We start from the raw sequence: 16,468 nt of genomic DNA, 5'->3' as shown, positions 1-16,468 counted from the left end.
TCGGTCTTCTTGGCTGTCCATGGGATCATCCTAAGGGCTCTTCTCCAGCACCACATTTCGAATGAGTTGATTTTCTTTCTGTCCTTCGCCAACTGGCCCTTGCATCCGCACAAACATACATTCCCAGAGTCCGAAACCACGAATGCCATATCTGCATTGTCATTTGCATCCTCTGTACAATTTCATGAATGAGTCAGGGTTGACCGCGTGATAAAAAGTCTCATCCCAAAACATGCCACAGGAGCTCATCACACAGAATGGATCCCGTGCAAAAACTTGATTTAAAGTGGGGAAAAACCTGCAAAAGTGGGTTGTTTTTCGCACAACATTCAGGGTTAACCCAAACGGAAATTAGAAATAGCCAGCAAAAGTTGTTCCGATGACATTTAGTCAACAAGAAATAATGCAACATTAATCCAAACACAAAGTCAACAAAACCTGTTCCTTTTTACTTCTCAAAAGTAAAAAGGACTGTATTTTGTTGACTTTGCATTCGGATTAATGTCATGCTGTTTCTCATTGACGTTTTTTCTCATTGGGTGTTTTGAGGATTTAAAAACCCCACTTCTAGTTGGGATTTAACCAATTTGCCTCCAATTTGTGATAACGTCCATAGACCAAAACGTTTACGAACTCCAGGGAGAATAAAAATGTATTCCTTGCCTCCTGCCAAACACTGGCTCCCGTCTTCAAAACCCTACTGACCACAGCCCTGTTTTTTGGTCAGGAAGGAAAAGGCTCCACCTTCAAACTATGTTTTTCTCCCCCATCTCCATCGCCCAACAGAAACGTGATTCGCCAGTTCTTTGCAAGCACAAAAAACAAGGAAACGTGGCAAGCAAGCAACAGCGGCACATAAGAAAGAGAAATAAGAAACATTCTGGAGCCTTGCTCCTTTGCACCGACCGCGTCATGGCCAGCCGTGCCACTGTTTTGCCTTTTTAAAAGCCGCCCTGCCTCCGATTTCAGAAGGCTCTTGTTGGCACAGCTCAGGATGCCAGATCCAGAAGAATCCCTCTTAGAAACAACAAAACCGGGCTTAGTTTGGACAGAAAGGGCTGGAACGGTTTCCTTTCATGCAAGTCCAGCGGGGATCAGCAGATTATAAACTGTGCAGGTTACACACACACACACACACACACACACTATATATATATATATATATATATATATATATATATATATCCTCTTCCCTCCTGTTTGCAAGTTCAGAGGACTCGCAACATCTGGCCATAAGGTACGTATATGCTTGAGCTACTAAACTTCTCGTGCTTTGTAGCAAAATGTTGTACAACATACAATCTGTGTGTGTCTTTCTCTTTTACACACACACACACACGTGCACATTTCTCTATGTTCCTGTTAATTGTTTCATTGCTCCCTTTTCTCACTCTGTCCTTTCAGTTTTTAGCCACACGATGCAATAGTGTTTATCTCTTATGTTTATCCATTTATTTTATTACGTCTGGCCTATTTCTTCCCCCTTCTTTAATGCAAAGGTGCTTCCCTCTTGTTTTCAAAAACAGCCTGCTTCTTTGCTTATGTGAATGGTTCTGTGTTGTGGCTGCTGTGAATGGATTTGAGGAAGGGGTCAATTTCCTTAAGAATATGGAAAGCCATCGGAAAAGGTGAAAAGGCCGCTCTAGACACAAGGTGCATGATTCTCTCCCGGAGACTGCAGTTTGGAAAACAGGGGTCTTTGAAAGAACAGGGAAAGCGCCCAACTCTTGTTCTGTTCGTCTGTCTCCCTCCCAAGGAGTTCAGACCCAGTGGCTTTTAGGCTCAGGACAGCCCTGCAAGGTAGGCTTACTTGACAGCTAGTGCCTTGTTCCACCAGACACCAGACTTGTGGGTTTCGCAGCCGAGGAGGAATTTCTTTGTTTCCCACCATCCTAAGACAATGGCTATGTTATTGCTTTCTTTTGGCCTGCGGCAAAAGTGCTTCTGACTTATTAGTCTGTTCAAACAGAGCTGAACAGCCCCAGTCATTTGGGATACTAGATAATATAAACACACACCCTGCCAACACACACACTTGCTGCAAGCTGCACATGGACGGTGGAGACCTAGCTGTGTTGGTCTCTATCGGCATACAAAGGGATCTTGTAGCAATCCTGGGACCAGCCTTGTTCACAGCAATAGCAATAGGAAGTACATTTCTATACTGCTTACTGGTATACTAAGCAGTTTACAAAGTTGTATGATGGACTTGTGTGTGTGTGTATCATGAAGTGTAACACTAGTCTGCGTGATCAGTTCCCTTCCTATTTAGGTCTTTCTTAAGGTTGCCATAGGAAAGTGTGCGCTCTGTCCGTTGTCTTTCCTATTGTCAGGATCATACACACCAAGCAGGCAAAAGGCTCAGCTCCTGCCACCATTCCTTCCTTTGGGACGGGATGGAAAGGAAGGCGGATGACGTTCTGCTTCCTTTGCCATTTTCTCTTTGCAACCGGTATTTTCATTGCAACACACTTTGCCCACTGCATCTAATCCCCCGCTCAGCGTCTTCCTTTTCCTATCAGTCAGCTTAAGAAACAACAGTAAAACACTAAAGACACTCCTGCAACTGACCCACTCACCAGTTTGTTTCCCAGCTCAGTTCAAAGGCCAGGGTTTGACATTTTTCAAAGACAGCAAAGATATCCAGGACCAAAGAAGTATCATAAGACTCATCACAGACTTGTGTGCAATGAACCTGTTGGGCATTTTGGAGCTTTTGCTCTGGGTGCTTTTCCAACCCCAACTTGACCAGAAACACACCAGTGGACTCTGTGGATGGTATCTTTTCTCTGGCGGCATCAAAACGCCAAACGGATTTGAACGCTGGCCTCCCAGAGTCCTAGTCCAACAGTGGCATCACTTGGGGGGGGGTCATGGTGCAGACTGCACCAGAGAGACCCCAGAAGAGGGGTGACACTCAGTTGCACCATCCCCACGCATGCTCCCCATCATCAGGAAAAGGATGGGGCAGCATGGGGTGGGAGCACATGCTGACCCTGGAACCCTTGTCCCTCGCCCTGGGTGACCCGAGGTGTGGAGATACCACCAAGTCCCACACAGCTCCACTATGCCTAGCCCAGGGACAGACGAAGGGCCCTCCTTCCATTCCAAGGGCCATGGTCCTGGTCTCAGGGGGAAAGAAGATCCAGGCACAGCTCTATCGTGCCTAGCATAAAGGAAGATGAAGGGTTCTCCCTCCATTCCAAGGGCCACTGTCTTGGCCTCAGAGGGAGAGAAGGGGCAGGCACAGCTCCATCATGCCTAGCATTGAGGATGATGAAAGACCCTTCCTCCATTCCAACTCCCATCATCCTGGCCTTGGAGGGAGAGAAGAAGAGATGGACACAGTTCCGCCATGCCTAGCCCAGGGACAGATGAAGAACCCTTCTTCCATTCCAACTGCCACTGTCTTGGCCTCAGGGGGAGAGAAGAACCGGTAGTATCTGCTGGGCCTGGCCCCCTTTCCCCCCTCCTTTTGTGCCATGTCTCCTTTAGATTGTAAGCCTGAGGCCAGGGAACTGTCTCATTCACAATCTGTAAGCTGCTCTAGAGGAAGAGCGGGGTACAAATACTCCAAATGAATGAATGAGTGAATGAATGAACACTCACCATGCTGGCTTCTAAGGTGGGGTGGGGTGTAACTTTTCAGAGTCCAAAACACACTGCAGAAATAATCCAATTTGAGACTGCTTTAAGTGCCCTGGCTCAATGCTAGGGAATCCTAGGAACTGTAGTTATATGAGACATTTAGCCTTCTTTGTCAGAGTTCTCTGGTACCACAATAAACTACAATTCCCAGCATTCCCTAGCACTGAGTCAGGGGCAGTTAAAGTGGCCTCAAACTGGATTATTTCTGCCGTGTGTTAGAGACCCAAAGTTTAACAAGTTTTTGTCCATGATACCCAAAATACATCTTTTTACCTTTTGCATGCATGTAAAAGCAGGGCATGCGCCAGCATCCAGTGCATCTTCACTTGACTTCTGAGCAGAGAGATTTGCTTGTAGCCATTCCTTGAAGGCTGGAGCTTAAAAACAAAATGGATCCGGCTTGCATTTGGGATGCAGGCTTCTTTCTTTTTTTACAAAAGCAACTAGCATCAGATGCAGATGGGACTTGCAGTTCGTTTTGTGGGCCATAATTGCAGGTCTAGAAGAGGGAGTCCAACCCTTTCCTTATAAGCCCTTCTTCCATCCTCACTGCTGCACTTTGCATCCCTCTCCATTAAAAACAAACCCTGCCTTTCAAGGGGAAGGATGCGTTTAAGGCCATGGGCCTCAATGAAACAGATGCAGGTGTGTAAGAAACAGGCCAACTCCAGTCACACAAACCTCTCACTCCCCAGTTTTCTCCTCCACCAGTTCATCCTCTTAACTACTACTAAGTAACTCAGTTTCTTAATAACCAAGCAGTACAATGTTCATGTTACTTTTGAAGAATGAGAAAGGAAAGATGGTTTTAAAGAGGAGGGGGGAAAACACAAACCCTGCAACTACTAGCTACTTTTGCTTAAGTCCTCAGGATAACTTGTTACCTATCATTAACTCATTACTTTGAAAAAACAACATTCTGAGCAGGGCTCACCCATTTTATTCCTTTTCAGAAGAAGAAAAGAGGACCGTTGTCACTTGAACCTACAGCTCAAGCCCTTGATGTTGGCCACGCAGGGGACAAAAGCTAAGCAACGGAAGAGAGGTAAACGTAAGCGGTTTTAAACATGACAAGAACAAGGACTTTGAATGTCCTTTTCTCAATGATTCTCCGAGGTGCGAGGGGATTCCTTTGTGTCTTTTGTTATGCTGAAAGAGGCTGGCAGAGGGATGTCTTTGGGCACCTATAGCTGAATACTTCCCCCATGAACTGTCTGTCTATTTTCCTTATCAGAAGTGAACCTTTTTTTCTGGAGAGGGGAATCCAAAGCAAAGGGCGGATCTTACATTATTAACAAGTCCCCCTCTCTTTCCCTCCTTAACACAACTATTAATACAAATCCAGGTTGTGAATGGCAAGCATGGCAAATGCTACCAGTTTTTGTGCTAGCTGGAAATAAAAATAACCCCCAGTTCCAAGGTTTGTTGGCTGGCACTGGGAACCGGTTCTGGAGCTGGGCAAGCTTAGCCATTGAGCTGAGATGATCCCATTCAGGATACCTCCATGTTATTGCCCTTCATCTCAGCTGGGTATTCATTGCTGTTATTAGCATCTCTTCTATTGGCTTTGAATTGATTTTCCCCTCCCGCTTTCTTGTCTGTTCTGCAAAGGATGACCTTCTCCCGTGAAAAGACGGTTCTGTTATGGATCTCCTTCCTTGTGCTCTTATCGCTGGCCCTTTTTGTGTATTTGGACAGGTAAGGAGAGGGTCCTTGGTGTTTTGTGGTCGTTTCCCCTTCCAAGGACATGCGCAGGCTCCCCAAATCACTCTTCAAAATGGGGCTGAGAATTGGGTGGCTTTCATGGGATAGTCCCCCTTTACATTTCCATGTGATAAAGTCTTATGTTCGTCTCTCTCTGTTCCGAAGTGTATTCTTTCATGGAAGCTTCCTGTATTCCTCATTTCTTTTTTCTTTATTTTAAAATAATAAAATATAATATAAAATAATATTAAAAAGTAACTTTCCAAGCTCAGGTGGAGATGCATTAACATCACAACCACTTTTGCGCATGAAAGCATGGATTTGCTCAGTGGGTTTTTTTTTGGGGGGGGGTTGCAATGTATCCTCCCAGTCTGTGTGTCACAGTCCAGTCATGATACTTGCAGCCTAGGTTTGGATGTTATGCAGTCCATTCATTTTCCTTTTCTTTCTGTTTTGACAGGGATGACACATTGATGTGGATGTACAACAGCAGGTAAATGGCAGGCCGTACTTTTGCTCGCTTGCTTTGAATGTGCAAAAGGTCTCTCTCATGAGGATCTACTCCAACTGGGAGCAAGTGGCTCTTGGATAGGAAAGTAAAATTTTACAAGCTCTGCTTTCAAGATGCCAAGGGGTTTTAAACTGAACTGGCATGATTTATTGTACTGATTTAATTCAGTTTTAATGTACTATTTGTGCATGTTTTCAATTGCATTGTCTTTAATGTTGTAAGCGACTCTGAGTCCCAGTCCTGGGAGAAGGGCAGGATATTATTATTATTATTATTATTATTATTATTACTACTACTACTACACTCTCTTGAGTTATGGCACTAATTCACACACATAGAGCTATGTTAGGGTTAATTATTATTATTATTATTATTATTAAGCTTTATTTATGGAGGACTGTAAATTTACACAGCGCTTTACATACAATTGTTGCTGTTGTGCACCTTCAAGTCATTTCTGACTTAGGGCGAACCTTCAGGTGAATCTATTGCTATCTACTACTACTACTGCAACACTACTACTACTACTACTACTCCAGGTACTTTTCCAACCCACCTTTCCCCCTAAGCTTTGTGTCTGCTTCATTGCCAAAAAAGGCACGCAGCCTGTGTGGATCTGCATGGGCGTTTGTTTTGTCCTATTGAGAGAATACCAAGGGTGGCCTGAGTCTGACATTAGCCACAAGAATCCAGCAAACTTGCCCATGAGTCATAATAAGCACAGCATGACTAGAGATGTTATATTCATTAAACATGTTCAGCTGACAATGGGTCACAAAAGACATAAAGACAGCAGTTGCTCATCCTCTCCATGTGCAAACCTAGCGCAGCATTGCGTTCTTCCTCTCCCTGTAACTCACTGTTTTAGGAAGGAGTTGCAACATCAGATCAGACACGAAGCCTCTTTTTCCCTGGTTTCTCTCCATGTCCCTCTCTCTTTTCCCCAGGTTTCTCTCTTTAATAAACAACAGCCATGCTAGTCTTTAGGAAAAACTGCTTTTTGGTTGGCAGTTGTGAGTTACTGATTTATATCTTGCCTTTCGCTAAACAAGGTGTCAGTCAACAAGACTAAAGCAAAGTGCAGTTTTGGAGGGATAGATAGATAGACAGATATAGGATAAAAGAAGAAGTGCTACAAAGTTGTGTTGAAACGCTTAGCAAAAAATTGGAAGAAAACAGAAGTACCCTCAGTAGAGGATTGGATTTGGAAACCTTTAGCTATGACGAGTATGGATACACTGACTGCCAGACTGAAAAGACAAAATACACAGCAAGTAGAGCAAGACTGAGCCCCGATATTGTTGTATTGTAAAAGGAAAGGGTTAAGCCTATAGAGACACTAGATAATATGGACTGAGATAGAATGATCAAATAAATTAAGCTTGAAGTTTTAATTCTCGGGGGACTGAAAAATTTTGCAGCTGTATTGAAGACATTAGGGTTTAAGTGATAAAGGTTTGTACAAACTGGATGAACTGCAGGGAGTCAAATTGTAAATACGTATATTTAAATCTATGTTTTAAGAATATTTGGAACGATGTAATGTTGGAGATTGTTATCTAAGGTCAAAATAAATTTTAAAAATTGGTACCTATGGAGTATTTAATAAGACTTGCACAGCCATGGATTTTGGTATCCATGGAGGGCCCTGGAACCAAACCCCAGCAGATACCAAGGACCCTCAGTAAAATAAAATGGGGCTCTTGGAGGGGGGAAGGGGATGACTGACAGCTGTCACCACCCAAGAGGAGACTCCCGCTCACTGCGCCGACTGTTGTGACACCAGTTGGGCAGCGTCTGTCTGTGAGGTTTAAATATACCTCCTTGTGTGGGAATCTAATGAGTACGTTCCCCTTCCGCCTTGGCTGGGCCGAGGGGGCCTTAAGGCAGAGTAGGGTAGCCACAGGGACAGATTTTGGGAGTCATGGAAGGGCAGCCGGTTGCTAATTGGTATTCTCTCCTTGCTGTTATGACGGTTTTCCTGCTGCCAGGGATAAGGGGAGAGGTGGGGGGTTATTTTTTTGGGGGGGGTTGTGTGCATGTGTTTTGTTTTTGCCCATCTGGAACAAGGATGTTGAGAGAACTTCTCTGGAATGCAATTTCAGGGGGTTGAAAAGCAAGCCTCCATTCTTGGCGCACATAGTTTGGCCAACTAGCCCTAAGTAATCTACTCAAAAGTGTGATGTGTTGGTCCATGAACATCACACAGTGAGTTTCCAGGAAAGAAAGAGACAGCTGTGGCCAATGGACACATATGTGACACCAGATTGGGGGAAAATTGGCAGGTCCCCCACATTTTGAGAAGTATTGGTCTAACCTTTCTCCACAGACTATTAGCCAAGTTCCCTTTTCAGCTGGGATTCCCATGATTGATTCTGAAACTGCTGCATGCAAAGCAGAATCCTATTCCTGGCATAACTCATGTTTAACCAATCATTTCCATGTCCTTTTAAACATATATGTATATATATATCTCTTCACTGTTTCTTGCAGGCACCTAAAGTTCATCCAGTTAAAAAACGAATCGGAGCAGTGGCTGGCCATCCCCAGATGGTTTGAACCAAGGTAGTAAGAAGAAGGCATACAGTTTAAACCCAAGCAAAAATAAAACTGAAAAGCCCAAGCCCAAGTAGGCTGGCCAGGCCTGTGAGTACAAAAGGAGGTAAAAGGAAGGCCAGGTTGCATATACATCCAAGTACAGCAAGCAAACAAATACAATTTGATAACTACTCTACACATGCTCAAAGGCACCCTTATAATTTCTGCCACTCCAGGGCTCATCCCTAGAAATTAAAATCGATTCAGGAGATAAGGTCCAAAATAAAATGAGGACATTAATGAAGATGCTGCATAGAAGAGTGAAGGGCGAGAAAACCATTTTGCTCCTAGGAGGTGAAAGTTTCTGCCCAAAGTGGCTGGGATACCCAACAACTTAATTCAGGTGTCAATCCACTTGCAAAGATGTCATTCCCAAGCAGTGATGCCAGTTGTAGTTTTCAAATGGTTTCTACTACAGCTGCATTTTAGTATTACATTCATCTTTGTGAGAGCCACGGTGAATACCAGGATGTTAAATAGCTGACCAGTCAAAGATTCATTCCACTCCATCCAACTGTGGAAAGGCAGCAAGTGCACAGACAGGTTCTGATGTTTAGAAGCAACCTTTCCCAGCAAGTGGGATCTCAGTTTCTTGTCATTGCTTTATTACAGGCACAAATACGCCAATAAAGAACCAAAGGGGCTGCGGCTGACTGCCTGGTTTGAGCCACGGTAAGAAAGAGCATTTTGGATTTTCAATATTCTTGCTCAGTGGTTTCCGAATGTTGGTCATCCAGGTGTTTTGGACTTCATTTCCCAGAAGCCCTCGCCGTCTTGGTCAGCAGCCAGGTATCTTTGGAGCTGGAGTCCAAAACATCTGGAGGAACAAAGTTGGGGAGTCTTTGCTGTTTGGCTCCATGGAGAGGTTTAAAGAGTTACTAACTAGTTCATTGACTAAAGTAAATGGTAACTATAGTTTTTTGTGGGCTTTTAGGGCTGTGTGTTCTGGAAGAGGTTATTCCTGACGTTTCACCAGCATCTATGGCTGCTGAAACGTCAGAAACAAACTCTTCTGGAACATGGCCACATCACCCAAAAACCCCACAAAACTCTATGGATGCCAGCCAGGAAAGCCTTTGACTTCATACAAACAGTAACTATTCTTTAACCTCCTTTCTAGCTACTAACCCTTCCTCCTTGCTATGCATAGTTCATTAGCTCAGATCTATGCTGAGTTGGAGCTTGAGGAAGTTCAACCCAGCCGAAAAGGAAAAGCCCATGAGGCAAGCAAAGGCAGACGTTTTGTGTCATCTTGAAACTCCAGAACAGTTTCCCCATGGGATGCTTGTTCATTGAGATTGCAACACCAAGGGCCCTTGCTTAAGCCTTTTACAAACAGCCATCTTCCCATACAGATACCAGACGTTTCTGCAATATTGCATTACCTGGCCAAGAGGAACTCCTGGGTTTAACAATCAGGGGGGAAACCATTTCTGGCAGATGTTGACCACAGAGTTGCACTGGAGGACCTAGAGATTCCTAGAGAAGTGTCCTCTCTGGTAAAACCATCGTGTTTTTGTTATTTCATGGGGTCCTGTGCCCCGAACCCCAGCGCATGCGGAGGAACAAGTGCACCTTTAAAGAGCAAAGACCATGCGCCAGACTCAAAACAACCTGCAAACAGGGGTTTCAAAATGTGCTTTCTCATAGGCGCTTGGAGTGAGCAGGTTTTCAGGGAAATCTGGGAACGAGCCCAGTTTTAGAACCTTTTTATTCAGGGTTTGGATATGTGTGTCTATAAGAGAGTTAGGTTTTGCTGGAACTCACAGAGGCTGAATATAGCCTGCTAAAATTAAATCCAGGCAAGAGTAGCTGGAAATGTGTCTTTGTGTGTTGTGTGTTTAAAAAATCTTGCAGATGTTTTCAGAACATCTGGTTCCACTTAGCGTTCTGTCAGGCAAACGTTCTGCACTTCCTGACACTCCCCAGCGAAAATGTTCTAACACGCTTTTGGGGCTGCAGAGTCCCAAGTCTCGATGTGGCAAACAATTCCTAGGTGTGGGCCAGACTAAATTCCTGAATGGACACGCACCCCACACACCCTTGTAAGGGCTGGAGAGCAAAAACACCCATGTTTACAGGAGACACCAGGGACCCCAACTGACCTGTGGCTCCTGAATATTCTTAAATCCCAATCAGACGTGTGGCTGCGTCTCCTTGTTGTGGAAGTAAAGGGTAGGAGAGCACCCCTTTCAGCATTCAGAAAGTGGGTTCTCCATTAAATATCTTAGGAAAGAGTCCTCTTACCTGAAATCCTGGACAGCTGTTGCAACAGTGTTGGGCTGCCGTCTAGTTTTAACTAATGGATCCACTCAGCTGCGCCATGGATTGGTGACCTGGCCTGAAAGTACAAAGACGCATCGCTAAATACCAAAGTCAGGACCGTCCAAGCCATTGCATTTCCAGTTTCTATGCCTGGTAGTGAAAGCTGGACAGCAAAGAAAGCAGGCAGGAGGAAAATCAACATTTGAAGCCCATTGCCTGGAAAACAGTTCTGCAGAGACAATGGGATGCCAAAAAGGCATATTCAATGGGTCTTAGAGCAAAGCAAGCCTGAACTCTCCCTAGAAGCCAAAGATGAGTAAACTGAGGCTGTTGTGCTTGAGACAACGTGGTTCGCTGGAAAAAGTAAGGCTTGGTAAGGTGGAAGGCAGTTGGAAAAGAGGATTTAGTCATTTTGTTTCATTTCATTTTGTATCCCACCTTTCTCGCAGTGTGGAAATCAATCCTTTATTGGTTCAGCGAAGGAAGCCACATCTGCCCTAAGGTTGCAAGACCAGAGCAGGGTTAGGGTTAGGTTTAGGACTCTTGGAGGCCTGTCATGCAAAGGGTCACCATAAGTCAAAGTCTGATGGCAAATAACAAGTGATATGAGAGTGTCTGGAGCAGTGCCATAAGAAAGTTGACTGAAGGACCGTATCTCCTTTGCAGGAGGGCCCACCACCTTCAAAGGCACATCTGGTGGAAACATAGGAGAGGACCTTTTTGGAAGCATCTTCTAAGCTTGGAGCTTCTTGCCTGAAACCCCAGAGAATTCTTGCTTCTGCTGTTCATCAGAGAAGACAATCTGGGCTGAGCTAAAGCAGCATTCTCTATTATTTGTGTGATCAATGCACTCAGTGACTCCTAAACTGGTCTTCCAGATGTTTGGGACATCGGCTCCCAGAATCTATGGTCCAAGATGGCTGAGGCTTTGGAGAGCTGATGTCCAAAACATCTGGAGGACCAGAGATTGGGAATCACTGCTTTAGATGAAGGGCGGGCAACTTTGGCAGAAGGAAAGCAGTTTTAAGCCTCAGGTAGTTTGCACCAGATTGCCCTTGGCCTAAAATCTTCAGCAAATCCAAAATAAACTAGAAGTAGCCAAATGACCACGTAAAGGATGCGGGTTGGGTCTCGACCTGGAGACAGTATATAAAGCGACTGCTCCTGGAAGCCTCCAAGAACTGAAAACTTATTTTTAATGGGGCTTTGTTTTAGGGCACGTGGCACTAAGAAAGCCATTTCTTTCCTTCCTTTTCCTGCTTCTCCCCTCACCATAAATCTCTGGCCTTCTAAAATTGTGCAAGAAACACAGCAGGGAAGCAACTCATGCTGTTGGCTGTCCTTGGGAACCGGCTCACTTTGAATCCTCTTCTGAGGAAAGCAAGTGTAACCCCAGTATTTGTGGGAAGTGCCAAAGCAGGCAGCAGCCTAGCGAGGGAAACAGGAAAGATTCCCATGGCAAGGGATTTATGTCCTGGCATAAGGTTTGTTAAAAATACATAAAGGCATTATGTTTGTTGCAATGAATATAGAAGTCTGAATGTTAAAGCAGTTTGTCCAAACCATACTCTTTCAAAGTGGTAGGCTAAAAATAGCAGGTACAATGGTATACTTTTAAAATTAGCAAATAAAACCTGGACCGGGCGCATTACAAACAAGCCAGAGCATTTAAGGGAGTCATAGGTTTAGCTGGGAGCCATAATGAACCTGTGCACAATCTCTCTCTCTCTTTCCCCAAAGGCAGGGACATCTAGATAAAGCACCACTCCTAAATAGTTATCTCCCGCCTGCCGCTGATAGGAATAAACCTTATTTATCCTTGGCAGATCCTAGCCCTGCCAACCCAGGAGCATGGTGCCACCATCTTGCAAGTGAGATTAGGAGGAAAAGGGGGGGGGGGGGGAGGTTAAGACCAGTCCCCAGACCCTGCTGGGCACAGAGGGACTGTCTGCTGTTGGCTTTAGCCCTGGAGTGAGGCAGGAGGGCATGGCACACCTTGGCCCTTGGCTACCAAGGGTTCCTATAGCAAGTCCAGCAAACCCTTCCCATTTGGAGGGCATGTAGCCTTGAGCCCTGAAGCCCTGAGTTAGGTCTCCTCCTCAGGAGCAGAGCCAGGGCTGGAGAAGGAAGCCTGAATTTCTGCCTCCAAACTAGAACTTGGAAACATTTCTTTTGGGGGACTTCACCTCATATCCAGCAGCAGCAGCAGCAGCGCCACACTCCCTGGGTGGCCATTTAAAGGCCGCAGCACTGTCCTCTCAAGCAGTGGACACTGGTTGGGGTCAGTGCCTTTTCTTTGGGGTCCGCTTTGGAGAAAGGGAAGGTGGGTGCCCCTCCTGCACCGGGTGACGCCATTGCTTGCACCCATTCTCAAACTGGCGCCGTCCAGATAAATTGGGCCACAACTTTCTTCATGCTGGCCACTGGCTGTAGCAATGGGCAGATACTGTAAATGCTGGTTTTGATGGAGGCTTTGCAGACTCTAGGTTTTTGTGGGTTTTTCAGGTTCTGGAAGAGTTTCTTCCTGATGTTTCGCCAACATCTGTGGCTGGCATCTTCAGAGAATGCTGGCATGCAAGAGAGTGGGATACACACACACACACACACATATATACACTGTTGGTTGCTGGGGAAACATCAGGAATAAGCTCTTCTAGAACATGGCCTCATAGCCCAAAACCCCCCACAAAAACCTATGGATGCCAGCCATGAAAGCCTTGACTTTGCTTTGCAGACTCCGTTGGCACCATCTGCTGGGCACAGGGAGAAAGGCATGCCCCTCAAAAGGGACTTCTTGGATCCTTTATGAACTTATGACATTTAAAGTCTTGGGATAAAGGGGTTGAGTTCTCTCCCTTTCTGTCCTTCCAGCAGTCATGAGGAGTAGATCGAAAAAGGGCTTTTAATGAGCTTCACAACCAAAGAGGGGGTTGAAACTCAGGTCCCCCAGTCTTTAGGTCGGTAATCCCCAAACTCTGGTCCTCCTGGTATTTTGGACTTTAGATCTCATGATCACAGAGCATTGCCCAAGATGGCTGAGGCTTCTGGGACACAAAATCCCAAACACCAAAAGTTTGGGAATTGCTGCTTTAGGTTAACCTTTGAATGGTTAGAAGTGTTTGTGTTGTTGTCTTCTTGGTGCATGGAAGAGCTTGCACCAAGGCTTTTGGAAGTGTTTGGAGCCGCTTAATCTTCTGCCGTTGATTGTGGGCCCTGGAGAAGGAGAGGAGTTAGACTTGAAATGGGATTTTCACAGTCTTTGCCCCCGTCTTTCCCTACCCTTCTTCTTTCCTTGCAGTGCAGAAAGGAAGAATCCCACCCTGACCTCTTGGTTAGCCCCCATCATTTGGGATAAAACCTTTAAGAAACCGGCCTTGGAGAATTACTACAAGAAGCACCCAATCACCGTTGGCTTGACCGTCTTTGCCATTGGGAAGTAAGTTCTGCTCAGAGGAGTCAGCACTGCTCTGTTCAAGGGCTATAAAGATGCCTTAGACCACGGCTTTAGCCACAAACCTCAGGGACAGTGCCACAACAAACGACAAATCCCAGGATTCCATAGGAGGATGCAACCATGGCAGTTGAAGCGGTGTCAAACTGCATTATTTCTGCAGTGGAGATTCAGACAGATTTCAGATCTCTCCCAAAGATTTTAGAGCTCAAATAGGATTGTATTGGTCAGTGGTTCCCAAAATTTGGTCTTCCCAGATGTTTTGGACTTCAGATGTTTTGGCTGTTGGCCAAACTGGCTGGGGATTCTGGGAGTTGAAGTTCAAAATGCCTGGAGGACTAAAGTTTGGGAAGCACTCATGTAGGGAGATAAGAATCCATCAAATGGCTTGGGTCTGCACTGTATTGCAGTGTTTAAAAGGAATTTTCCATACACAAAGGATATGCAATTTGTATTGGCATCCTCACATACCTGTGGCATATATATATATATATATATATATATATATATGTCTATGCCTGGCTTCCACGCCACCAAATGCATCTGAGGAAGTAGACTTAAGTTTAGGAAAGCTCATGCTGCCAATTTCTTTCTTTCAGGCCCCATACAGACAGGCCAAAATAAAGCTGCTTTGGGTCACTTTGGAGGTATGCTGTTTAAATGATGCATGCGTACTAAGAGTCCAGAAGCTGCGCCAAAGCCATGACCCAGTCCTAAGGACTGGAGTGCTGCTTTGGCGTGGCTTCCGGACTCTTAGTACGCATGCATCATTTAAACAGCATACCTCCAAAGTGACCCGAAGCAGTTTTATTTTGGCCTGTCTGTATGGGGCCTCAGTTAGTCCGAAAGGTGCTGCTACAAGGTCTCTGTACATGCTTTCCCCAACTCTGTGCACCAAGAAGAGTTGGAACCCATTGCCTTGCCCAAAATGGTGTCTAATCCTCCCAGGTAAGGAGAGGATCCTATCACGGAAAGCACTCATGTGTCTCTTTCTCATCCCCGCTTCCCAAGGTACCTGGACAAATACTTGAACAACTTCTTGAGCTCTGCCGACATCTTCTTCATGGCCGGCCACAAGGTGGTCTTCTACATCATGGTGGACGACCCCTCCAAAGTGCCTGCAGTCGAGCTGGGGCCCCTGCGGACCATGAAGGTCTTCCAGATCAGCCGGCAACGCCGGTGGCAGGACATCAGCATGATACGGATGAAGGTCATCGCGGACCTGATCGAGAGCCACATCCGCCACGAGGTGGACTTCCTTTTCTGCATGGACGTGGACCAGATCTTTGAGGACGACTATGGCGTGGAGGCGCTGGACGAGTCGGTGGCCCAGCTCCACGCCTGGTTTTACAAGAAGGAGAAGGAGTCGTTCACTTACGAGAGGAACCCCGAGTCGGCCGCCTACATCCCCTATGGGGAAGGGGACTACTATTACCACGGGGCTGTGTTCGGGGGGACCCCTATGCGCGTCCTGAACCTCACCAGGGAATGCTACGAAGGCATCCGGAGAGACAAGAGGCAGAACTATGAGGCCGTGTGGCACGATGAAAGCCACCTGAACAAGTACTACCTGCTCAACAAACCCACCAAGTTGTTATCCCCGGAGTACTGCTGGGATTATAAAATCGGCATCCCCGAGGAAATCCAGTCGGTCAAGCTGGCCTGGTCGCCCAAAGAGTACGAAGAGGTCAGGGATTATGACTGACTTGTCAGTTTTTGTGCGGCGAAGAGCAGCTGAGGCTGTTCCTCTCTGCCACAGTTTGCATGGAATTGAAAGAGGAGTTTCTTGCCCAAAATGTAAACTGTGGAATGGTGTCCCATCCTTTCTCTCAAACTGTGAAGGCTTCTCTTCTAAGCCTGGAAGGACTAGACAGGAATGGCAGGACGGCCGTACCTGAAAAGGACCTCCGGGCCTTTGGTGTCGGTGCGGACAGTTGTGGTTGTTTGCTGCTCTCAGGAAATCGTGTCGGACGGAGCGTTTGGGGTGCAAAATGGTGCAAAGCCAGGTGTCCGTTCTGGTCCCTTTTATGGTGGCATGGCAAAATTGGTGTGGCCCACAGTAGCCCCAAATGGCCTCCATCCTAACCTCTCTAAAAGGGAAGACGTAAAAGAAAAGAGAGGAGAAATTAAATTGCAAAAACAATGGGACTGAACTGGAAACAACGCAACACACCTCTCCATCACAATTTCATTGCATGTCTCTCAATCCCGCCTGCATGCTTGGTTCACACCAGGATGCAAAACTCTCCAAAAGGTTTGCACAAACATTTGTATTTGGGTGCACCCTTTTC

General features: G+C 45.8%; 1 protein-coding gene across 1 annotated transcript; it reads left to right on the top strand.

The window, feature by feature from the left end:
• The first annotated feature begins 1,211 nt into the window (after window positions 1-1,211).
• Window positions 1,212-16,082, top strand: GLT6D1 (glycosyltransferase 6 domain containing 1). Its single transcript, XM_089534674.1, has 8 exons — window positions 1,212-1,237; window positions 4,602-4,693; window positions 5,260-5,346; window positions 5,813-5,845; window positions 8,357-8,428; window positions 9,074-9,133; window positions 14,025-14,162; window positions 15,189-16,082. The coding sequence occupies exons 3-8, from the start codon at window positions 5,261-5,263 to the stop codon at window positions 15,880-15,882; spliced, it is 1,083 nt and encodes a 360-aa protein (XP_089390800.1). The 5' UTR covers window positions 1,212-1,237; window positions 4,602-4,693; window position 5,260; the 3' UTR covers window positions 15,883-16,082.
• Window positions 16,083-16,468: the final 386 nt, after the last annotated feature.

This window comes from Sceloporus occidentalis, unplaced genomic scaffold (genome assembly GCF_023333645.1).
Source record: "Sceloporus occidentalis isolate IW3139 unplaced genomic scaffold, rSceOcc1.0.p SCAF_8, whole genome shotgun sequence".
In the NCBI taxonomy this organism is placed as follows: Eukaryota; Metazoa; Chordata; class Lepidosauria; order Squamata; family Phrynosomatidae; genus Sceloporus; species Sceloporus occidentalis.
Note: the sequence above shows the minus strand (reverse complement) of the source record. Positions and strands in the feature narration are given on the sequence as shown.